General features: G+C 35.5%; 2 protein-coding genes and 1 pseudogene across 2 annotated transcripts; 1 reads left to right on the top strand and 2 right to left on the bottom strand.

The window, feature by feature from the left end:
* Positions 1-562: 562 nt before the first annotated feature.
* LOC130962216 (uncharacterized) lies at positions 563-8,221 on the bottom strand. Its single transcript, XM_057888363.1, has 7 exons — positions 7,890-8,221; positions 5,976-6,148; positions 5,109-5,305; positions 4,380-4,460; positions 2,003-2,242; positions 1,415-1,492; positions 563-1,304 (listed from the first exon to the last, which is right to left on the bottom strand). Exons 2-7 carry the CDS (start codon positions 6,091-6,093, stop codon positions 804-806), a joined length of 1,215 nt encoding a protein of 404 aa, XP_057744346.1. The 5' UTR covers positions 6,094-6,148; positions 7,890-8,221; the 3' UTR covers positions 563-803.
* The window catches only part of LOC130962729 (gamma-soluble NSF attachment protein-like), a 56,420-nt pseudogene continuing 39,415 nt past the window's right edge, over positions 7,894-24,898 (top strand).
* On the bottom strand, positions 19,791-23,402 carry LOC130961465 (serine/threonine-protein kinase BSK3-like). Its single transcript, XM_057887374.1, has 10 exons — positions 23,321-23,402; positions 22,991-23,211; positions 22,738-22,873; positions 22,223-22,356; positions 22,041-22,146; positions 21,815-21,900; positions 21,487-21,675; positions 21,277-21,429; positions 20,831-20,944; positions 19,791-20,061 (listed from the first exon to the last, which is right to left on the bottom strand). The coding sequence occupies exons 1-10, from the start codon at positions 23,400-23,402 to the stop codon at positions 19,816-19,818; spliced, it is 1,467 nt and encodes a 488-aa protein (XP_057743357.1). The 3' UTR covers positions 19,791-19,815.

The following is a 24,898-nucleotide window of genomic DNA, read 5'->3' as shown; positions in this document are numbered from 1 at the left end:
CTTATAACTCTTTTTTGTCTCGGACTGGTTCATATGATACAATAAATATGCTGACTGCTGAGGATTAGGCTAATTGGGTTGTATATAGTGTGCCCTATGAAACATTTGAGTTTGGACCATCTTTATTTTCTTTGGGTTTGCTCGAAACATTTCAATCTTAATGTCTGACTTTTCTTTACCCCGGCAAATAGCATTGTAATTCTGTCTCTTTGGGCTTTGGCCCCGTTAATTACCAAAAAAAAAAATATCTATTCTAAAGAACGTATTATAACTGAAGTTAATAGTCAAAAAAATTCCTAGAGTTAATAGTCAATTAAGTTCCAAAGATCACCCATGTATCAAATTAATTCCGAAAAAAATTTTCAATGATTAGTTCTTGAAGAATATATTCGTACGTGGTGTTAGTCCTCCTGTCATCTCTTGTATTAAGGTTGCTGAATGCCGAGCTGGGCTACATTATTTTCTTTATTAGCACAGAATCAAGGAATCCTCCAAACATGACTCTGGCACTATAGTTTTTGAGCTGGCCTGTTCATTCCACTAGTTAGTTTTGTTACGACACTGAAAAGAAAAAGGAGTTATTCTTGGACACATGCATAACCAAATCATGTGAAAAAGTTCACATTACATGGCTAAATGATAAACAGCATAAATATTTACTGGTCATTCTAAGAATAATGCTGGGTTTTGAAATGCTCCCTACGAACTACATCACAGTGCCTATTCATATATCCATTGGGTTCAGCAAAGTTAGCATCTGTCAACACCAAAATATACAGTGCTCTTAACATTCCATTGTTGATTTACTGGAGACGAGAAGAGCTTCGGGTTACTCTCCTTGTACCAGGAACGCCGGGTAAAGATTGGGATTGAGATTCAGCAGATATTCCCACATTTGCATCGCCACTTCTATGAGTTTTACCCCTTTTGCGCGTCATTTCATTACCATGTTGGCTTCCGGTGCGTTCATTTGGCACATTCTCATCACATGATTCAGCCGCTTCATCCCCAGAATTCGTATTGGTTCTTTGCCTCGTTCTTCTAGAACCAGTTGGTAGTTTGCTTCCTCGAGGTTCATGCCCATCTTCAGTTGCCACGGCTTGCCTGGTTCTTCTAGAACCAGTAGCTTGTTGGCTTCCTCGAGGTTTATTCTCAACTTCAGTTGCCACGGCTTGCCTGGTTCTTCTAGAACCAGTAGCTTGTCGGCTTCCTCCGGGTTCATTCTCATCTTCAGTTTCCACAGCTTCTGTCTTGGGTACTGTATATGGCCATGAGGTACCACAACTTGGGCAAACTTTTTCCACCTAAACATGAATTAGTGGTAAAGATAAAACAAAAAATATTCATTTTATAAACAAAATGAATTGAAAAAAAAAAAAGGGAACATTATAAACTTGCAACAAGAAAATAATACCTTTCTTCGGGAAAAAAGTTGCTTGAGGCAGTAGTGATGAATTCTTACTGTACAATTTTCGTTTCGGCATAACTCGGCCTGTCATATTAACTAATGAATAATCAGACGCAAAAGAGAAATAATATGTGTTGCAAGTATTATTGATGCTAAGTATATAATTCAAATTTTCAATTTCTATTGTTTTTTTCTTCCCACAATTCTACTACATAACATGTCTAGCTACTATTGTCTTGGGATCTTATCAGTGGTTCAAACAGGATGGATCAGAAATATATATCTCCGTATTGGTAATACAATTCAGACAGCATCACCATGTAGAAGAAATTATAACTGTATAACTCAACTTGCCCAAACGGTACTCAAATAGTTTTCAACAATAAAATAAGCACACAACACTTATCAATTTAATGAACCACTTGATTGTTTCTAACCAAATTATAATTTTATCAAGATTTCTTCTTTTGGAATTCCCACTTAAAATTTACAATGCATAGATTCCAGAAAAAGGATAAGCAGAAAGTCAAATGCCAATGCAACACAATCAAAACCAATGACAGAAAAAGAAGGAACTGTCACAAACAGGATAACCTTTACACCAGCTTCATTGCAAACTTGACATGATGGAATGTCATTATTCCGAAACCAACTGCGAAGATCAAGAAATGACTTCACTCCAAGTTTGATATGACCATCTTCAGTCACATGAAGCCACCTATCCCTCACAAGGTCATCTAGTGCCTTTTCCTTCTGAATTTTTGTGAAAGTTTTCAATGGATGTGGGATATTGGATTGGCTTCCTTGGGATTGTGGATCTATCGCGATCGAAACCTATAGAAAGACAACTTAATGTTATCGCCATAGTCAACATTTACAATTGATACGAAGCTGGTATGTAAACACACTTATATTGATATTCACAGTGAAAAAGTCCTTCAATACTGAAGCACAAAAGTTTTTAAAAAAATATAACACAAAAAAAAAATCAGCAAATAGAAGTCCCTTCTACCACAGTACCAGTATGCATTGATGCTAGTGCAAAAATGTGAGACCTTTTTCATAGATTGAATGCAACTACCCAGGAAGTGGTACAATATAATCTCGGCACACAAACTCCATTATCTGACAGAAATTTTTATGCTTGGAAGTGCACACAGAATTAGTATTGAAAAATGACGGATCCCTCACTGAAAAACTAGTTCTTTGCAGTTGTGTTCAAATAAGATATACTAAGTTTTGTATCTTGGCCTCTTGGGACTAGCGTGTAAATTGTTGTGACGGAGGTAGCCTCAGTTATTAGATGTTCAATAATCACCGTGTTGTGGCATCTATGGTGGCTTGAAATCCTTCACGACAAAAATAATTTCAGCCACCAAAGAACTAGAAACAGTGAGACTAACAATTATTTAGAGGACAAAGGTACATCATTAATGATGCTATGAAAAATAAGTTACTGGCAGTGAATTACGACAAAAAGACTTGCCATCAAATAACCTATTTTGCTAAATTCCATTAAGACTATATTGCTATTGTAGCGGTTTAGTGAAAAGTCAAATAAAGAAACCAGAAAACTTGATGGCCTTCAATGTTTAGACAAGTCAAAAGATATGGCACAGAAACAAGTTCATTAAAGGCTCTAATAGAGGAAGGAGTTTGAATTGTGTTATTTGATCTATAAAGAATATGTTATGTTCTTTATGATAGGACGGCAAGATATGCCCAATTTCATAGAGGTGCCACAAAATGATTTACAAATAATAATAGGATTGTAACAAGGTCATTTTTTAATCTAAACCATTTTAATCTATGTTACACTTGCGGTACATAACCGGTCCCAAGCCCGGATAAAGGAGGAGGGTTGTATTAGGTCTTCGACAACCAACATAAAAATATAGTCGAACCCCCATGCCATGACATGTTGGATTGTCCACATCAAAGAGCTAGTGCCTCAGTTAATGCATACATTTACTTAATGTGATAGGCCTAGTTGATGCAGGGAGAGAATGGTGAAATAAATTCATGTGTGTTAATTGAGAAGGGCTTCACAGTCAAGTAAAGCATGACAATGAAAGTGGAGTCGAATTAGTGGGATGAGACCAAACAATATTTGAAAGATGAAAATTGGGGATAATGTCCCACAATTTGTTAACTGTATTCTCACTATCCAATTTAATGATAAATTAGTGATGTTTATCATTGATTGATCATGTTCAGATTGAGCTACATGTAGGAAAGGAAGAAAAAAAGATGACAAGGGCTGATTAATATGAAAATATATGGGTGCGACTATTCTAATGTGATGAGGTGTTGATACAAAATGCAAAGGTCCAATCGCTATTTATAATTATATAACGTACGAGAATCATAGCTCTAACACAAAAAGAGCACCAAAAATAACAAAGACAGACCAAAAAAGAAATGTAATAGAAGACAAGCCACAAGAAAAATATTGGGTAGCCAAATACAGGAGAAACACTGAAGAAAAAATAGAAGAGGTTCAATTTGTATGAAACTCTAGCATAATAGTCACATAAACCACAAAAGATAGCACCACTCTTATACCATATTGAGATTATGGACTTTAGGCAGTAAAGGAAAAATAGAAGAGAAAATTAAGACTATCAGTAGTATAAAAATATATAGGTGTGGTATTCTTGAGTATGCTGTGCTATGATACAAAAACAAAATACAAAGCACTATTCCCTATTTATAATAATATTACAAAACCAAATCTTATTTAGATGAAGAAACAAATCTGAAGTATAAGGAAATATAAACATGAATCTAAGAGATAAACTTAGATAATGTAATATTTTAAGATATGATATGAGACATTATGTGATACTATAAGATACAGTATAGACATTTCTAAATTTCCAACATATTTGTACATCTCAAGCATTTACAGCTATAAATGTAAACAGATCCAATTTTTTATGAGCAAAAAGTGTAGGTATCTATTTGTAACCTGACTGTCCAAACGAAGATTCAGAGCATCAATGCTAGATACAACACCACTTGCCATGGCATCTTGTGCTATCACTTCCATCTGTTGTTTGTCATTGAATAGCAAAATAATAATTATCCCCATTAATTTACCAAAATAAATAAATAAATAATATTCATATCACTCTCCCATCTCTCTTCTCAGTATTCAACCGATATGGTTCATACATCAAGTGCGAGGTCTGAATCAAATTAGTTATTATTAAATCCTTACCTTGGGATCTAGAAGGTCCCTGAATTCAAGGATTAAGTAACCAATGAGGGATAATATAGGATGGTGTAAGGTATTTGCAGTTTCTGGATGCTACAAAGGAAAATTTCTAGCTAATTTCTTACTTCTCCGATCTCACACAAAGACATCCTGTTTATGATACATTATATATAATATATGATTTGATTACCCCACTATTCCATGTGACCAGGTCTAACAAAAGCAACCTAGACTCAAACAAATTTCAATCCTTAATCATTAGATTTCAATCTTTCCCACATATATCAATCCTAAATACATACATATTACTCTCACTTCAAATGAATTACACACTGTACCAATGATTTTTGATATTCACACAAGTGCTACACACAAATATTCAACATCTCATGCAAAGATATTTACAGAACCTAGTACTTGTTCTACATAGCACACACAAATAGAGATTGGAGAAACACTTGCAAGTACAGCTAAACTTACAAGAGCCTTATAAAAAGCAATTTCAGGGATTGTATACTTCGTTCCAAGCTTTGATTGTTCGTCAGAGACTGTATTGACCACACCATAATAGATTTGGCCATCATATTGATCTATGCAGGCACGCAACTCAAAATTAACAAAAGTAAGTTCCATATTTATCTTCAGAATAAACTCATCAAATAGCTTCCGATCAGTGCCTACACCAAGGTAATTGCCATTAAGGTCATGAGAAAAAAACAAGTTAACAAATACACATGAAATGCAAATATTCCAAACTACAAATCAAAAAATGAAAAAATTAATCACAAGAGGAACCCTTTCTAGTTGGAAGATACAAAACCATTTCAGCCCTTTTCTTCCATCTACTTGAGCTTTTGGTGAGAGATTATTCATGATAACCTATCAAAGGCTCTATGATCAAGAAGTCTAAAGTTTGATTCTTGATCTCTCATTCTTCTAAATAGAAGTTAAATTTCAGCATGAATTTTCCACACTCTAGCCAAACAGAAACTCTAATTTGAGTTCACATGCTAGATAATAGATATAAAACATTCATGCCTTTACCCAACACTTGAGCTTTTGGTAGAGATGGTTCGTTACAGTCATTATTTAAAAACTCTCAACTTCATTCTTAGTGTTCATCATACCACACTAGACTGGATCATAAGTTTAGAACTTAGCTTCAAAAACCATGTTTGATTTATACAATATCCTCCCCCCAACCCCCCCCCCCCCCCCCCCCCCCCCCCGTTTTTTTTTTAAACATAAAGATTAAGCATTAACCATGCCAAAATACAGAAAGCTTAAAATTTGGATGTCAAAACCTACAAACTTTAATGTAAACTATAAAATTTTAAAAAACAAAACCTGGGCTTTTCTTAGTGAGTTCCTTGAACATCGAGTGCAAATCGTTCTCTTTGAGTGGACCTCGTGACAACAAAGCTTGAATTACGGCATGGTGCCTCCAGGTTAACCCACCTGACATCTTTTCTCAATGGTGAGTATATGTCTACAGCTGTCCAATTTTTCTTACTGTAGATCTGCAAAATTTCAGATTTATCAATGAAAGTTACTAATCATGCATGCTAAAACTTAAAAGGCTACAATTGCAAGAACAATTCAACTAAAATGAAAGAACAATTCCTTAATTTCAGGAATTGAGAAAACCCAATTTCTGAACCACTGAACCATACTCAGTAATCCAGCATTAAGGTGATGTTAGTCAAATAAAACCAACTTTTTTAAGTCCAAATGGTTTTATTGTGGGCACTTATATGGCCATCAACTTCTCCTTCAAGTGGTAACTTCATACTCTACGAATTAAAGGAGCAGTGTTGGCCAAGAAGCCATAAGGATGAAAAGAGCTGAAGAGCATCAATGCCTTAGTCTCCTCCTTGAAATTATGCCCTGCCTTGGAGCAACTTTCTTTTACGGTAGGTTAATCAGTTAATTAATGAATCGTATCATACTATTGCTTTTTTGCAGTATCTCTTAACTAATTAACTGATATATGTTCATCACTATTTTGGATGCAGATTGATCCTAAGAGTTATTCATATTGGGGTTCAAGGACAAAGTTTTCATACTTAAAGTAAGCAACTAAGTACAGGGAACTGCAGCAACTAAGGCTGACAAGGTTAACGGGATTTACAAATAGAGTGGAGGAAATATCAGTAGCAAAAAGATTTATTGGACTAGTAGTCATGAAGGGAAATATTACAAAGATAGAGACATTAGATGGGACTTACCTAGATTAGGCCAAGGGTGTATATGGGCCGGGTAAAACCGGGTTTGTCCTAACCCAGGCAGGCCCGGCCCTAAATATGTACCAGCCTACCAGGCCTATTTTTTAGACCCTAACCTGGTCCGAGATACAATGAAACCTAAACACTTTATAGCCACAATTATACCGGGTGAAAACCGGGCCTTTAATCATTCTTTACAGATTTTACTACGAATTCAAACTCAGTGTATGCCTTTTATCAAGCAGAGCATTCTTTAATCTTCACGGGGTAAAAGTTCCCCAAGTATGCCAATATGAAGCCAATCCCTACATAGATCTAATCGAAATTGATTGTAGAACCACTACTGATATTTCAAGTCCAAATACATTGATAATTAGAAACATATCAGGAAGTAGAAATTCATAACAGAAACTTCACCAAGCAACCTAAATCAATTTTCTCCTTCAGGAAAATAATAAAATAAAAAAAATAAAAAAATAGAAAGAACCAGTACACCGTATACAAGCTTTGATATTCTTTTTCCAAGGGTTGATATAAGCAAGGTTATCAAACACGCGAGTCTAAATATACTCGTGGAACTGACGTAGACTCGACTCATAGACTCATACAAGTTTACCTATTATGATTTTTTTAAAAAATATGTATATAATATATAATATATTTACGCAAATATAGGCATTCAAAATTAACAATTTCAACCTCAAAACACATAATAAGTTAAAATAGTACTACAATTATAACAAGTTCTAGAACACATACAGTAACACTGTAATTTGCTAAAATTGCAACTGCAATAGCTTTCAGTGACATGAATCAACATCATTCTCCAACAGAACTAAAATAAATTCAACCTTTTTTCCCTTGCAAATTACAATTATGAAAAATGAATTAACAATTATCAGAATTCAGACAAGCAGAGTTCAGACTATCACAGAACAACTAAAAAATTTAAGTCAGTAACAACTAACAACTAAAAATGCAGTAAGTCAGCAAGAAACTCAAGTAACAACTATGAAATTGTTTTTAAAAACCATACCTGAATGGAGCGGAGAAGCAGCGCAGTTGTGCAGGCAGGGAAACGGCGCAGTCGTGCAGGGACGTCTGGACGTGTGCGGCTATGGACGAACGAACGACGGCAGCGCGGCGGACGGCAGAGATTCGACGTGCATCAAAGCAGAACAGAGAGCGAGAATGCGAAAGTAAGGAGAGGCAAAGCAGAGAGTAGAGAGCGACGTGCGTCTGTGCGCGAAGCCGAGCAGACGAAGGAGAACGCAGGCGACCGGCGGAGAACGGCGACGAACGGCAGACGGCAGAGGTCAGAACACTGAGAGAGTAAGTGAGAGTGAGAGAACGGGGAGAGTGAGAGAAAGGTGTGACCGAGCCAATTAGGGTAAGTGGGTAACGTTTTTTTTTTTTTTTTTTGGTATAGGGTAAGTGGGTAACGTTAATCTCTCTTGTTTTTTTTTTTTTTGGGGCCAAAACGACCTCGTTTTTAGCCAAGACGGGCGGCGTCCAATGCAAACTCAACGCCAATTTTGGTCGTGTTTAAGCAAGTCCATCGGAGTCTATCTGAATTTATTCAAAAACTAATATCTGTCCAAGTTTACGAATTAATTGGCGAGTTTAACAACAAAAAATACCTGACCAAAAAAAAAAAAAACAACAATAAATAGAAAAACGAAAATGTTATTTTTCATTTAAATTTTAACTTTTGGTCAACCTTTAAATTTAATAATATATTATTTTAAATTTTTTATACCTACTTTTACAATTAATATAAAATGAAAGTTATTTTTTTTTATTTTTTTTTTACTCTAAAAGCTGAATAAAAAATAATTTTTAAAAAATATCTATTTGCGCTGAAATAAAAATATATTTGATAATATCTTATAAGTTCCTGACATTTGAAGATTCAATTATCGGGAATAATTTTATAAGAGTATCAGAGCTAAGAGCATCAGAACTAAACAAAGAGAATAAATCAACAATAGCCAAAAGTTTAGAACAACAAATTACCTTTATAATTATAAGGATTAAGTACGATTTTGGTCCTTAAAATAAGGGTTGAAAATTTTTTTCGTCCTCGACCTTTTTTCACTACAAAATAATTCCAAAGATTTAACTTAGTTTTAAAATCGTCCTTCGGACAAAAATGTCATTCCCCCTTCTTCCCAAAATCAACTAACGCAGAACCAGAAGCTAAACCAGACGTTGGAGCAGAAGCAGAAGCAACACCAATAAAACAATCAACCAGAAGCACAACAACAACAATAACAATAATTGGATAATGAAATTAGCAAAAGGACAACAACAAAACCAAGAACCCAGAAGATAATGAAATCAGAAGATCAACAACAACAAAAACCCAGAAGAAGAAAAATCCAAAAACATCATCATCAAAAGAAACACTAGAAAATCATTATCATCATCGTCAAGAACCAAGAAAAACAAGAACCAGAAAAACAAGAACCCAGATGCAGAACTCAGAACTCAGAAAACAACAAAATCATCATCGTGCAATTACTATAATCAGAAGCAATTACTAATTTACTATAATCAGAAGCAGTATCACCAATAATAAATTAACAACAACAATTGTGAAGGGTGAATCAATAATGGTGAATCAACAATGATGAAGCAACAACAAAAGCAAAAATAAAAACAGAAATAGAAGCAGAAGGCAGAAAGCATAAGCAGAAAAGCAGAAGCAACAACAGGGCTCGATAGCGACGGGACCTCACTCCAATGGCGGCGACGGGACAGGGCTCGAGCGCGACTGATGACGGCGGTTCGCGATGAGGACGACAGCAGGACGTGGCTGGACACGGTCTTCATCAGCGCCTTCGTGCTTCTCTTCTCTTCCTCTCCGCTTCTCTTTCTCTCTTTCTCTACTTGCAGTGATGTGAATCCAAGTCAGCGGTGACGCCAGCGAACTGCAGTTGTACTGGTGCGACGACGGAGAGGAGCTGTAGCGGTGGTGGACGGTGGTTTCGGTGGTTTCGCTGGCATGTCCTCCCCCCTTCTCCTTCCCCCTTCTTCTTCCCTGCCCCCACCCTCTGCGTGATTCCCCCTTCCCCTTCCCTTTTGTTTTCTTTCTTTTTTTATTTTATAATTTTTTATAATTTTTTAATGAAGGGTAATTTAGTAATAAAAAAAATAAAATTGGTAAAAAAGGATAATTTTAAAATAAACTGAAATTTTGGAGATCATTTTGTAGCAAAAAAAGGTCAGAGACAAAATCGATTTTCGATCTCTATGTTGAGAACCAAAATCGTACTTAACTCTAATTATAATAACAAGTTCAGAACAAATCAAGTACGGGCTTATAGCTGGATATGATCCTTTTTACTGAAATGGAGTTAATACTTGTCCCAAACCCCCAAAAGGCCAAAACACCTCGTTGATTTGAACATTGTAAGCAACTTTATTCCGATTTATGAGCCACTATTGGCTTATCTATGGTAGTAGTAAATAGTAATACCCGGTACTAAAGTAGACACTGTCCTTGTATGTGTCCTTTTTGTCCTCAGTTATTTTAATCGGACATCTTTGGAAGAACTAATTAAATATATTAAGCTATATTGTATGTATAGTAGGGTTGAGTACGGATAGTGGGTATCTTATTATCTATCCGAATCTGAACCAAACTAATTAAATTGGTTCTAGAACTAACAGGTAATCGGATTCGGTCCGAATCAAACCAATGCCTCTCTCTAGTAATTAGTTCGGGTAACGGTTATGGAGTTCGGAATCCGAACCAACTTGTGGACCCGACCACATATTAATTAAATAAAAAATAAAAATTTAAAAAATATAGATATGCCTTTTAATGATTTTGAGTTTCTTACCCAATAAAGTTATAACCCTAACACTAGCAGCGGTTTTCTCAAAGTTACGAAAACCAAACCGATCAATAAACCGGTAAGGTCACTGGTTTAATGGTTCACTGATTCGACCAAAATTCAACCGGGATTCAACCGATTTAATTAAATATTAAAAAAAAATTAGAAAACCTATGTATATAAATATATAAATTCAATAATTTCTAACTTAATAAAATTCAAAATTTCACAATTTCACATAATAAATTATCTATAATTTAATATTAGAAGTTCACAAACAATTTCAAACATCAAAATTCATAACTCAAAATAATCAAAGCGCACATAGTGACAAACACATAATGTTCTACTATCAAAAAATCGTTAACAAATAAGTTTTCAACTTTCACAAAATCCTGTTAAACATATATACATGACTATTGACTGACAAAAAGTAGAATTGCAACCAAAATAAAGAGTGCATCTGGAGCAAGTGGGAAAGTTTTATAGAAAAGCAATCTTACTAGAACTTGTCCAAATTGTCAACATGTTATTGATAACAATGATGTATGTGTATATCTTGTACAATCTACCATTTCATTTGAGGTTCTATATATTAACACATATGCTCTGTACTTCTATGTGGATATTGCACATGTGTGTGTAAGGTTGTCAACACGATCACTTGTTCGCCATCACCCTCATCACATTTGTGTTTGCATTATTGTGCTTGTGTTCCATTCATTTACTCTAGTTTTCATGCTATTGTGCTAGGGAGAAAAAAGTGGAAAACACACTACACATAAAAAAGGGAAGGGAACATAGTAGACTCAGAATCAGAAATCAAAGAACCCAAAACCCAAAATCGGTATTATTAACAAATGTACAAACCAACCAATATTAATTAAAGCATCAGCGCTTACCGGCAGCAAAAGAGGAAGGAAAGTGACGGTGAGGGAGGAATGAGAGGTGACAGGCTGATGACAACGGAACAAGGGAAGTGAACTCGAACAGAGAGCGAGAAAGCTCGAAGCTTAGACACAGAAAGAGTGTGTGAGAGAGAGCGCACGCTTGAAGAGATGACGATCGACCGGGCAACCTTCGCAATAGTGATGCCACGGGGCCAACGCTTCCTTCGTGCGACAGTGACGAGAAGAGGAAAGATGAGAAGGGATTGGCGATGAGAAGAGCGCGATGGCACCCATGATTCCCGCCGGCAGCGAAAGCACCATCTACCGGAAAAGAAGAGTTTGGCCATGGGAGATTATGATGGTGGGCTGGAGGCTGGGTTTAGGTTAGGGTAAGGTTTCTGATTCTCAAAGATGAGAGAAATAGGTGGGGGTGGCGTGGGAATGACGCGTTAGAGCTTATATACCCGAACCAAAAATCCTAGAAAAAGCTGGTCAGTTTTGGCGGTTCACTGGTTAAATAGCAAAGAAAAAAAAAAGAAAAATGAAAAGATCAAAAGAAAATCAAAGTTGCAAATCTCTGAGTATCAATGGTTAAAGAGCCTAGTTATGTGTTTGTGGTATTGATTGTCCAAGGATAGGGCTCCGGTAATTAGATCCGAGGGGTGCTTCGTCACCCGGTAACATGGGCCAACTGATCCGGAATTATCGATCCAAAGCCCACAATTAAGAATTTCCTTGAGACAAAATATTTAGAAGCCCAAAGAGACTCTAGACATCGATGTCTGGGAATTTAAAGTCTTTAGCTATATGCTTGTGGTGCGACCGTGTCAAGGAGAGGCTTGGGTAACTAGATATGTGGAGTGCTTTATCACCCGGTAACTTGGATCAACTAGCCCGGGATTATTGATCAAAAGTCCACTATCAAGAGTTGTCTTGAGACGGAACACTTAGAGTTGTCAACCAAAAGGCTCTCTCTATTATAAATAAAGAATTCAAGAATCAATCAAAGCTAAAGGAAAGAAATCTCATATTATCATCCAAGCTTCAGTTCTAAAGGATTCCTTACTCTCAAGACTTCAATATTCATTAAGAAAGAAGAGAATCTATTTATAATCACATGGTTTGCTAAACCCCACCCTCAAGAAGAACATGAACTTCAAGAAGATTCAATTCTCTTCCATTCAATTATTTTCTTTCCTTTTCCTTTTGCTTGAGGGCAAGCAAAGTTTTAAGTTTGGCATTGTGATGTGCTCACATCATTAGTTGTTTTTCTTACTTTCATTCATTGTTTTCTTTGGTTTAATTACAGTCTTATCTTATAATCTTGTCACTTTTAAGTGTTTTGTACTACTAAGATATTTGCTAAGTATTTTTAAGGAATTATGATTAAAAGACAGGTAAATCAAGTGGCAAATTAAAGGTTAATCAAGGAGCAAGTTTAGCATGAAGAACCACGAGCCAATAATACAAGGATCAAGCCATACAAAGAAGCATAGAACAGGGAGTGCCATGCCTTGGAGGAGAGGAAAGAGGGTGTGCCACGCCCCAGCATCATCAAGTCCAGTCGTGCCATGCCCTCAGGAGAAGTCACCCAATATGCCATGCCAGGCACCATGCATGCCATGCTCTAACACAAGAAAGAGGGGAGTGTCATGCCCATGAAAAAGAGCACAAGAGCATGCCATGCCCTATGGAATCAGGCAAGGGCGTGCCACGGGAGAGCAGTGGGCGTGCCACACCCTAACCCAATTTCAAGCCCTGGGAGTATTGTCCAATTTAGGTGTGCCACAAGGAGTCATGGGTGTGCCACACTAGCCTAAATTTGTCTTGTCTGATGTTGACTCATCACAAGTCTAACCTTAAAGATTTTATTTTAATTTTGAAGATTAAAGAAGATTTTGTAATTAATTAGTTCTGAATTTCTTTTAATTCTATTTTGACATTTAAGATTTAAATTAATTAGAGATGATCTTAATTATTCTTATTAAGATAAAATTATAATTTGAATTTAAATTAGAAAAACCTAGGTATAACAAGTGAATTACATTCACAAAGGAGGCATCGAGCTTTCTCCGCAGATTTTTCATCTTTGTGTTTTTGCATTCTTCATGAATCACTAATTCTTTGTCAAAGGGTTAGGGGCTTTGTTTTTGTTTCTATGAATTATTAATCTAAGTTTCTTTCTATTTTAAAGCTTGCATTGATCTGTTTATGATTGAGTATTTCATTCTTCATCCTTAAAGAATTAGTAGTGTTGAATGGTTGCTAATCCTGTTTTGAATTCACTTACTGATTCGACAAAGCATATATCCAAATTGTACTTGAAAACTCTTTCTAAATTGACTAGACATAGCGTTTTAAAAGTGTGCGACACAGCAAATGACTTTTTTTTACCCTACTCTTGAATACATGACATATAATTCAGATTAGGACGATTTTCGAAAATTGTGTTTTCATATAAGATTCAATTGGACAGAACTAGCTTGGTTACATGACATATAATCCGACTTAAGGACTATTCTTGAATCTTATATGGAATTGAATCAATTTTTGTACTTAACTTGGGTTAATCAACTAACCAAGACATTGGCTTTTGATTAACTAAGGAAAAACTGAGGAGTCAAGGAATTGAAAATTGGTTAATTAAGATTCGTCGTGAACGATCCTTGCTTGCTTTGAACAGAGAAAACTAAGTTTAATTCTTCTGAAGACTTAAGCCTCTCCAAAACCCTTGACTTCTCCATCATATATATTTTCCTCTAACAATCACATGTACTGTCTCAAGCAAGTTAAAACCCTAGTCTTCAAGTTTCTTCAAGATTTTACTCTTCTAACAAGTCTTCAAGATTTCAGCACTCAACAGTTCTAAGTTTTATTGATCTAATTAGTATAATTTTATATTTGCGTGCTCAATTCTGTTAATTCTCGTGAAAATGATATCCACTCACCGTAATATTACTTGAACGATCCGACGCGCTGATATCCATGAACTCTACTTTTTGCTCATCATAGTGATTAACCCTTTTAGGTCTCATTCTTGAAATATGACTAAATATTTACGGTGTCGTAATGTATATTTTTTAAACATTAGATACATTTTACATTGTATCATAACAAACATTTAAATTTTCTTTTTGTATTTTTTAATTTTGATATTGACAGCACAATAGTATTTTAACCATTGAAACTTGGTGTGTTAACCAGTCTGGAGGACAGCTTCATCCCAACAAATAGGAGCCTCATGTTTTTGGTTCCATGGGACACGCGTTCAACAATCGAATGACTAGATTTGAATTACAAGAAATCAAACTCTCATAATTTAATCTGAGCCTTAGATTTGGGTACCATGGGACACGCATCGTGCATGTGTCTGGTGGCTGTTCTCTTCTTCTCCCTCGATAGTAACTTTAGATTTATGTTTCAAGCCCAATTGGTAAATAATTTAAATAAGTTTTTTTAGAAAATGAGATTAAAATATAAGAAATTTTATTAATAGCAGCTTATAAATAAGTTATTTTGTGTTTGGATTTTTAGTTATAAAAGTACTTATTTTAAAATTGTAGCGTTTGGATAAATAACTCAAAAGATAAATTTTTTTATAAAAGAGAATGAATATTAAAATAACGATGATAACAAATACTTTTCAATATTAAATGTTGATTTTACAAATCTAATCACTAATATTGTGTATGATATGGTAGGTGAAAAAAAAAATAAATATAAAATGTGTGTCAATGTATATTTTATTGCTGTTTTTTATTTTTTATTTTTATTTCTATTAGAACTCTCTTCTCCTTTATTGAGGTCAAGAACTTGTTATAATTAACTATGAAAATAATAATAAGCTATAAAATTACGGCTACGGATTCGTTACTCCTACTTTTATGTGGGAGTAACATTAACCATCATAAAAATATTTATAAATAGCACTCCGTTTTTGTATTTTTGGAAGAATTTATAATTAAACATTTACCCTTGTATTTTTTCATTTTACACATTCTTCCTTTTTCTTTTAATCAGTTTCAAAAGAGACGAGACATTTGGCTCTGGTAGGGTTCTTGCCTCCTTCTACCAAGTCGCTGGTTCTCTATTCCTCTCCCTCTGTGGTCCCTATCTCTGATCATCGCGCAAAGTCGTTGGTTCTCTGCTTCTCACCGTGCGCCGTCGCTACTGCTCTGCTCCTCCCCATGTCTCGCGTTCGTTGGTGGGTGATCTCGCCGTGTCTTGCTTCCGTGTCTGCTCGAAGTCGAAGCAACATTTCTTCTCTTGTCTGGACTCACTCTGGCTCTCTGCTTTAGTTCGGTAGTTCAATTCAGGTATCTCTCAATTTAGTTTCTTTCTTCTCGAAGTTTCAATTTTTCAATTAAGAAATGGAAATAATATGAAAAAGTCTAATCTGCCGCCGTGCAAAACGCCGTTTTTTGCTCCTGCGAGATTCTCCTCCTTCCTGGAGCTTTTGCTCTGGTAGCTTCTCCTTATCCATTAACGTGCCTTTGCCTCCTCGATCTGTTTCTCAATTTGTGTTCTAACTTCTCACTTTTAGATCTGTAACTAATTTCACATCCTCTTGTTTTGATTACTTCAATGATTGTTATATGCTAATTATTCTAATTACATCCTCTCTCAATAATATTTTCGATTTCGATTTTGAATTCACTCTTAATTATTTTTTCTAGCATTTCATCTTTCATGAGGCTTTGATAATTGACTGGATGCTCTTTATTTCTAACTCTGTATGTTCTCCAGTTTTTCGGCTGCATAGCAAATGTTTTGCTGATAATCTGTTTCCCTGTCTCCTTACTTTTGTAGCCTTCCCCAATTAAATCTTGTGTAAAATATGGATGATGGACTGCTGAATCTTTATTACTATTTTTGGTATTTTATTTATTTAAATTTTTTCGTGGCTAGTCTGATAGGATGTCCTTAAAATTTGTAGTATTTTAGGCTGCAGATTGGAGTAGTGCTACTTCCCTTTATGAACAGGCTGGTAAAACAACATTATTTATTCATACCTTAAATTCTGATAATATAGATAGAGATGTATGAAAATTAAAGCATGTAACTCTTTAATTTTGGCAGCTAATCGATTTAGAGTTGCCAAGGATTATGAGAGATCAAAAGCAGCATATGAGAAAGCTTCCAAGGGACAAGAGATGCTTGCTTCGTATCCTTATTTATAACTGGTTGTTCTATAATCACTGTGAAAGGATTCTGTGTTTCTGTGTCCTTGACAAGTAAACCAGCCCTTGGGATGCAGCTAAGCACATGGAATCAGCTGCTAATATGGCAAAGGAACTCAGAAACTGGAGAGAAGTTGTGAGCTTCTCTCGAAAGGGCGTCGGAATTGTACATTGAGTGTGGGAGGCCACAACCTGCATCAGATGCTCTTGCAAAGGGAGCCCGGTATTGTTTGGTTTCTGTTTTCATTTTCAGTATTCTATGCTTTAAGAATTTTGTTAAAGAACAAGTGAAAACAAACAAAATGAACTTTATGGCTTGGAGATGCTGAATTATGTAAATGATATGTAGCTTTCTTTATTTAAAAATAATTACTTGTCCAAAGGCACAAATGTAGGATTGAAGCATGCAACATACATCAATTCAAGACGGTATCAATCCCACCAAGGTCTAAAAAATGGCAGCACCATCCATCAAGTACCAAGTGAAGCTCTGTCATAGAGTGCTGACAAATTTCGATCTTCAAAATGATTGTGCGTCCTCACTTTGCCATGTAGCTTGTCAAGAATCCTCCATGTCACACAATCAGGTGTGAGTTTATTCCTTTTCATCTCTCTAACAATATGGTAAGCCTCCCTTTTCAAACCTAGATTGCAAGCACAATTGATCACAATATTATAACTAAATATATTTGGAGACACCCCAGAATCTACCAGTTCATACAAAAAATGACAAGCTTCATTAAAGTTATTGGTGCGACAGAACCCTTTTAGAATTGCTGCATAAACAAAATTATCATGAATCTCTGAAGGCCATATAACATTCTGCCAAAAATTCTTTGCTTCATCTATTTGGTTAGATTCACATAGACCATCTACCACAACAGTATAAGTGGTACTATCTGCAGTAATGCCATTACTTGCCATATTATTGAAGGCCCTCAATGCATCATTTGGCCTCTTTAGTTTGAATAGGCCTCGGAGAAAAGCATTATATGTCGCAACACTCGGTCTTACACCATTTTCAGGCATTACTTTATGGAGCAACTCAACAGCTTCATCAACTCTTGCAGTGTCCAATAAACTAGAAATTATAGTAGTGAAGGTCACAACATTGGGAGCGGAAAATTTACCACTCAACATGTCCTGTAATACCGTTAGAGCTTCATCAATCCTCCCCACCTTGCAAAATCCATTGATAACTGTGTTAAGTGTGATCACATCTGCATGACACTGGCTTTGAAGCATGAGCACAAGCACATTCAAGAGTTCTATTGGATTATTCACAATACAAAGAGCTCTTAAATAGGTGTTGTAAATCCTAGTCTTGTCGACGCCTTCCCTACTTAGCATGTGTTCAAGAACTTTCCTTGCCTTGTCCACATCTAGCACTTGGCAAAGAGCTTCCACCAACACCTTGTAGGTATGCTCAGAAAGCAAGAATCCGAATTTAGCTTCCTCTAATAACTGATAAGCTCTCATACAATCACCATCCTTGCTAAGCCCATGTATAATATAATTATAACATGCTACACTCGGAACTAATCCTCTCTTCCTCATTATATACACAATCCTAGCAGCCACATGATACCTCCCAACCTTGCAGAGTGAATCTATCATCTGTCCATATGCAACCTCCTCACACAAACTGCTCCTAATGCAAACTCCTCGGCTATCCTAAACAATTCATTGAAGAACCCTCCCCTACACAGAGAATCAACTAGATTCGCAAAGGCTGCCATCTTCATCGAAGCCTCCCTTTCAACCCTCATCTTCTCCCATAACTGGCACATCATTCCCTTTGCTCCTTCTATATCCCTCATCCTAAGAAACCCGCCGACTAAAACACTATAAGTCAAAGAATTTGCCGCAATACCACTATCAAGCATTTCATCAAACACCTTGCGGGCATCACCAATTCCACCAATTAAGCAGTACCCATTAATGAGAGTAGTATAAGAAACCACATTGGGGCAATGCCCTCTACCCTTCATGTCGAAGAACAGTATGTGTGCTTGTTGGGGTTGACCGAACCTGCAAAAGTGATCCATTAAGCGGTGATAGGTGACAATGGAGGGAACAAAGCCGTGGTTAGCTTGGATCAAAGAAAGGGCACAAGCCCAAGTTCGGTGCGGGGTTCGAGAGGGGAGGAGGCGGGAGAGGAGAACGTTGGAGGTGCGGTGGTCAGGGAGGAAGCCGGAGGAGAGGAAGAGGGAGAAGATGTTGTGGGCTTCATCGAAACGGTGGGCGTCACAGAGGGAGTGGATGATGGCGGCAAGGTTACGGTTGTGGAAGGTGGTGGTGGAGTGGTGGTGTCGTCCATGTTGAATGGTGTGGTTGTGGATGGTGGTTGAGAATGGAAGAGAGGGGAGAACGAAGAAGGGTTTGGATTTACTATGGATGAGAAAGGTGGTGGTGCGTGATTGCATTGCATTGACACGCGATGAGCCAATGGACAGAGGCTCCTTTGGGGCATTTGGTCGAACAGGTTCTATACTAACTTCATGTGAAATTAATAAAAAACTGCACATGAATTTTCATCATAAACACCCTTCTTTGTATGTGTCCTTGTCTGCATTTTTTTTCCTCCGTACTCTTCTTTGTTTTATTCCTCTTTTTTTTTCCAAAAAGAAAAACAAGGGCAAAAAAAAAAGAAAGAAGCAAAAAGTTGTGTTTAGTTAGAAAAATGAATCCTAACTAGCAACAAAAAAAAATTTGACTCGACTCGGGCATCCATTCTTGTATTCACTCTTCATATTTTTTTACAAGTGCTCAATAGTAACAAGAATGAACATTTTCACATTTCACAGTTTTTTTTCCTTCCTACTATTAAAGAAATAAAATGATGCTGAGTTTGTATTAATGCTCCATCATTAATCAAATCAAATCATGGATAAGAACTTAACCAACATCCAAGCCTACCCAATAAAAAGGTGTTCAATCACCAATTACACTCATCATCCAATCATTTGTTTCTTGAATAAAACATGATAATTATATGTGTATAAGTATAACCATTGCAATCAAACTGTGTTATGTACAAAACACACTCTTCATTTTTGTCCACTCCTTTTGGCTTCCAATGTTGTTCCCTCTTTGAGTGCTACTTGTGCTTCATGCTCCATTCCAAGTTCACCCAATAAAACATACTGAAGATAAGATGCAATGTGCCACAAAGGGGAAATCACTTGCGCTTGCATTGCATCGCCTAGTGCTTCCTGCGGCATTTCGCTCATGAGATAACACAAATTGCGACGCGCATGTACCGTTGGAGAAACCATTGTTCCGGCATCAATGAACTGAAAGTAACAGAGAAATCTATTTTGTTTAAAATAGCGATCAAGGTATGGTATTGTGATTTCTAACTTTTGAGGGACGAAACTGTAGAGAGGATATGCAAAACAATCATGGATTTGTTGCTATTATTGTTTCTCATTTGAATACAAGTTTTCACATATCATTTACCAAACTAATTTAATCTACTTTTGCATTAGATAAATAAGGTCTTACTCTAGTGATATATAACACAACAATATTTATGTCATTATGTGTGTGTGCATATATAGATCAAATAACAGAAAGGCTATGTTCTTAAATGTTACTCTATCTTGTTAATGAATATTTTAATTAAAAATAAAAAAACTATTCATCATTATGTAAAGGGTTAATTGAAATTTACCTTATATGTACTTTAACTGCTAAACTTTAAAAATGTGCAAAAAGGACCCCTGAAAACATTGTGTTATGTGAAAATTGACCCTCTAAACTTTCCGAAATATGCAACTGTGGCACCTTAAACTTTTGTTAACAACTGATGAAAAAAATTGTTAACATGGTTAATTTGCATATCTGGAGAAATTTAGAGTGTCAATTTGCACATTTTTAGAATTCAAGTATTAAAGTGCATGACATAAAGTTCTAAGGGCAAGGAAAAGTACAACTAAACCTTACGTAAACTTCACATGAGCAAGGATATAACTTGCAATTTTATTATTCATAGTTCATTAAGGACTAAAAAAGAAAGGTAAGACAAATTTAGATGATTGAGCATTCCCATGAGAAATCTACCTGTGTATAGAACTCAATTGCAAGTCTAAAATCTTTCTGCCGGAAAGCCGCATCGCCTTTTTTCTTACAATTTAGCATGTCCTGCATTTGATCAGTCCACATCTGGAAAGATAACTGTAGCATCACAACAGAGAAAAACTCAAATTAGCACACGACAAAGAAACAAGGTAAAAGTTAAATAAAAAATTACATATTACTTAATAGTTTGTCTGAATAAGTTAATATAAAAAGAACACATGATGCTTTTGGTTTGCATTTTCATTTTAATTTTCAGTGTTTTTTATTTTCAGGATTTTGTGAAGAAAAAAAGAAACACGAGATGAAAATAGAACACTGATTTCTCTTTTTTCTTCACAAAATCCTGAAAACAGAAAATATAAACCATAAGCACACTAAACTTTTTCCAAAACAATTTTAGAGGCATATAGCAAATTTAGATAGAGAACCTCATTTGCAATTCCCTCATCATCTTTATAGCCAAGTTTTTCGAAAACTTCATGAATGGCAGTCAGGTCCTTTCTTGAACAAGCTTCACCGAGCGGAGACAATGAAGCTAAAGTAGAACCATGCGGAATACCCATCAATTCATGTGAAGGAACCTAAAAGAAATAAAAAGATAACAGAAGAAATCAAATGAATGACAGTATTATACCAACCTCTGTCTCTTTCTGAAGAGGGGCCAAAGCAGCCACTAATGACTTTGGATTAGGCCTCTCTCTTGGTTCGTACTGTAAACATCGAGATGCCCAGCGCACCAACTCGGTTCCATCATCATCAGAAAACTGTCCTTCCAAGCAAGAATCCGTCAGCATCTGAAGATTTCTGTCTCGAATCAAATCAAGAGCCTGCTCCAATATTTTCAAAAAATAAGAGATACTTGTCACATTACATATAATATTCAAGTTTACACACCAAAGGATATATAAAGAAATAAAATTGTGCAATCTTCAATGCCACGATTTTCCCTAAAGTAACATGACTTACATGACTTGGAGGGATATGCTTCCCACTCAGAATGTCAAGCAAAAGAGTTCCAAAGCTATATATTACACTTTTTGGTGTTACTCTACCTACAGAAGAAAAGTAGTTATTAAAATTTTGTTATCATCCTACTCTTACAAACGATTAATGATCATATATTCTAAAATGAAAAGACTGATTTTTCAATTTAATATCAACACAATGCTACTACTGAAGAAAAATGGCATACCAGTTCTGAGATACTCAGGAGGGGTAAATGCTAAATTCGTGCTATAACTTTTCCCATCCCTACTATTCTTCATAAGGTCAAAAGTTGAAAGCCTAGGATTACCATCCTGCAAAATTCTAACACAGGATTTGTATTAATTTAATTACATTAGACACATACACAAGGCGGACACAAAATTTTACCTCATCAAATAGAACTCTATATGCATTAAGGTCATGATAGAGCACACGTCCTTTGCTCGTGCAGTATTCCAGAGCTTCTGCAAGATGTAGAACAACTCTCAGTCGCATTGGCCATTTCATCGGTTGAGTTTCCCCTGATATAGAGACAAACATCAATTATTTTGCATATCATAGACTCAGCAGTATGTTCATGAAAACCATCACCAGAAAATAGGATAATCATCAAATATTGAAGCTAGCATAATTCTTTGGGAAGATTTATTTATGATTTTTTGTAGTTTGAGTGATATTTTGTATTTTGACAGTACAAAACCTAATTTTCTTAACAAGATGAATGTTATTCAGTTATTGGACAGTACTAATCCCATATTATGCACCAACAATGCACCAGGATTGACTCGTGACAAAGCAGATAAAAACAAAATAGTAAGCACTATATTAATTCAAGGCATACCAATTGGTTTTCCAATTATTAAAAAAAAAGAACAAATCATATGCATGAAAGAAGCTATTACAATGGAAAAGGTGTTTTGCGAGTGTTTCGTTGGGCATGTATTCGGCTACAAGCAACCTCTCTTCGCCTTCACAACAACAACCAAGTAAATTCTCTAATCTTTGGTGACGAAGCTGGCCAACAGATCTAGCTTCCTCCTGAAGTTACAAAATGAAATTATCCTTATTAACTAAAATTGAGACCAATACCATGTGAGGATTGAAAGTTACAGTGTGTGGTTTTAGAATCCACTAAGAAAGAAAGGTAACATTTACCAAAAACTGCCGAGAATCGGGCCAAGCATTCCTATTGAACCTCTTAACAGCAATCCTCATTTGATTCTCCAACTTCCCTTTATACACAACATTTGGAGCCTTCTCTCCATGTTCAGATACTATATTCTGAACAGAGAAACCGGATGTCGCATTCTTAAGTTGCTCAAATGTATATTCGCGAAATGCAAGCCCATTATCGACTTCACTTCTATCTTCATTTCCTGGAAAAGAAAACATTACATTAAACATCTATGAACCACAATTTCTTGAAATTACTGAGCAGAACATAATGCACCATAATATTATTAACAGTGTATTATTGTTACCTACCAGTATGCGGAACTTCAATAACAGATGCCTTAACTTGTGAATTTACGCAGCACGGCACGAGGCTAGAGAACTGAATCCCCATTTTGATTCACTAAAATAATAATATTTGAAGTTATGACAACCTCTTCCATTTTCAATTATTTGAATTTCTGTATATATCCAAAAAAAAACATATGCAGCTGCAAATTTTGGAGCAAGAAATGCCTGTAACTCACATTAAAAAAAAATCCTTGTTTAAGGTTTAAAGGGTTTAAAAGAGCATAGCCTTTGATCACTCTCAAGCAACTAAAACAAAGTCATCAAGCACTAGCATCAAGAACCATTTTCACAATTAACAAGAAGAGAAGACAATGATCAGAACAACATAAAAAAAATACTCAACAAATGTAAAGCTGCTTCATTTAAGAAGGGAATATGATAGTACTTTTCATTATTTTTTGTACATTTTTCGTTTCGTTGGGTTGGTGAAGAGAATTGAAGATGTCACATACATAGAAACACAAAGTAATAACAAAATCATCACAAAACAATAATCCCAAATCCATATGATCTTTAAATACTACACAACCAAACAACTAAGCAATTTTAGTATTTAAAGCTAAAAGGTAAATAAAAAGGACATCCATCATAAACATTTAAATGCATTTCATAAAAGTTAGGGGGAGAAATCATAAACACACAGAAGCTGAATATTTAACTTCACATGACAGCATAGTATCTAAGCATCTATTTGCATCTAGCTTTCAATTTTTTTTCTCTTATTTCACTTTCTCCCTTTTTCTCTTCGAGTCAACTCAATAGTATAGTTAGAAAATGCACCTAAAGTCTTTTCCATTTTTTCTACTTTGCCAAACTAAACAATGAATAAAGCAGCACTTTTTGAACCTACCCAAAAAGCAATTTCACCTTTGAAATTCTTCTTCAGTTCTTCTTCAATGGCAGTGAGAAAAAAAAGTTGACTCCTTCTTTTCTCCTCTCTCTTACCTAGACCAAATCAAAAGCTTTTGCGAGATCCACATTTTCTTCCCAGAAAACAAAAGAGAAAAATAATAATAAAACCAGGAAAATTGTCTGAATTTTTCAAAGTTCAAGTCTTTTTCTCGATCCAATCAAACCCCATTTATCATTTTCCTCAGAAAACTTGGGATTTTCTTCTTTTGTTTCCTCCAAAACCCAACAATTCTTCAACCCAGATCAAGTAAAATATTAAAACCTAATTTTTTAAGTATAAAAAAATTTTTGTTTTTTAAATTGAAGAAAATCAATAAAGGAAGAATGAAACTCTAGCTGAACTGATCAACTTTGTGAGAAGCACAAAATGTATAAAGAAAAATGATGGTGAGTGATGATGAAACTAGGCTTCTCAATTTTATTTTATTGGCCCTTTCATTTGGAATAAAATTATAGGCCATAGATTCCTTAATCCTATATTTTTGTAGGAGTATCATTAACCTTCATAAAAATAATTACAAAATATACTCCATTTTTTTTTTGAAAAAGTTACTAATTTTATTTTGATCCTTTTAATTATTGATTTTTTAACTTTGTCCCTTTTCTCTTTTTTTGAGTACGAAAAAC

Source organism: Arachis stenosperma, chromosome 2 (genome assembly GCF_014773155.1).
Source record: "Arachis stenosperma cultivar V10309 chromosome 2, arast.V10309.gnm1.PFL2, whole genome shotgun sequence".
Classification (NCBI taxonomy): domain Eukaryota; kingdom Viridiplantae; phylum Streptophyta; class Magnoliopsida; order Fabales; family Fabaceae; genus Arachis; species Arachis stenosperma.
This window is presented reverse-complemented; position numbering and strand designations above follow the sequence as displayed.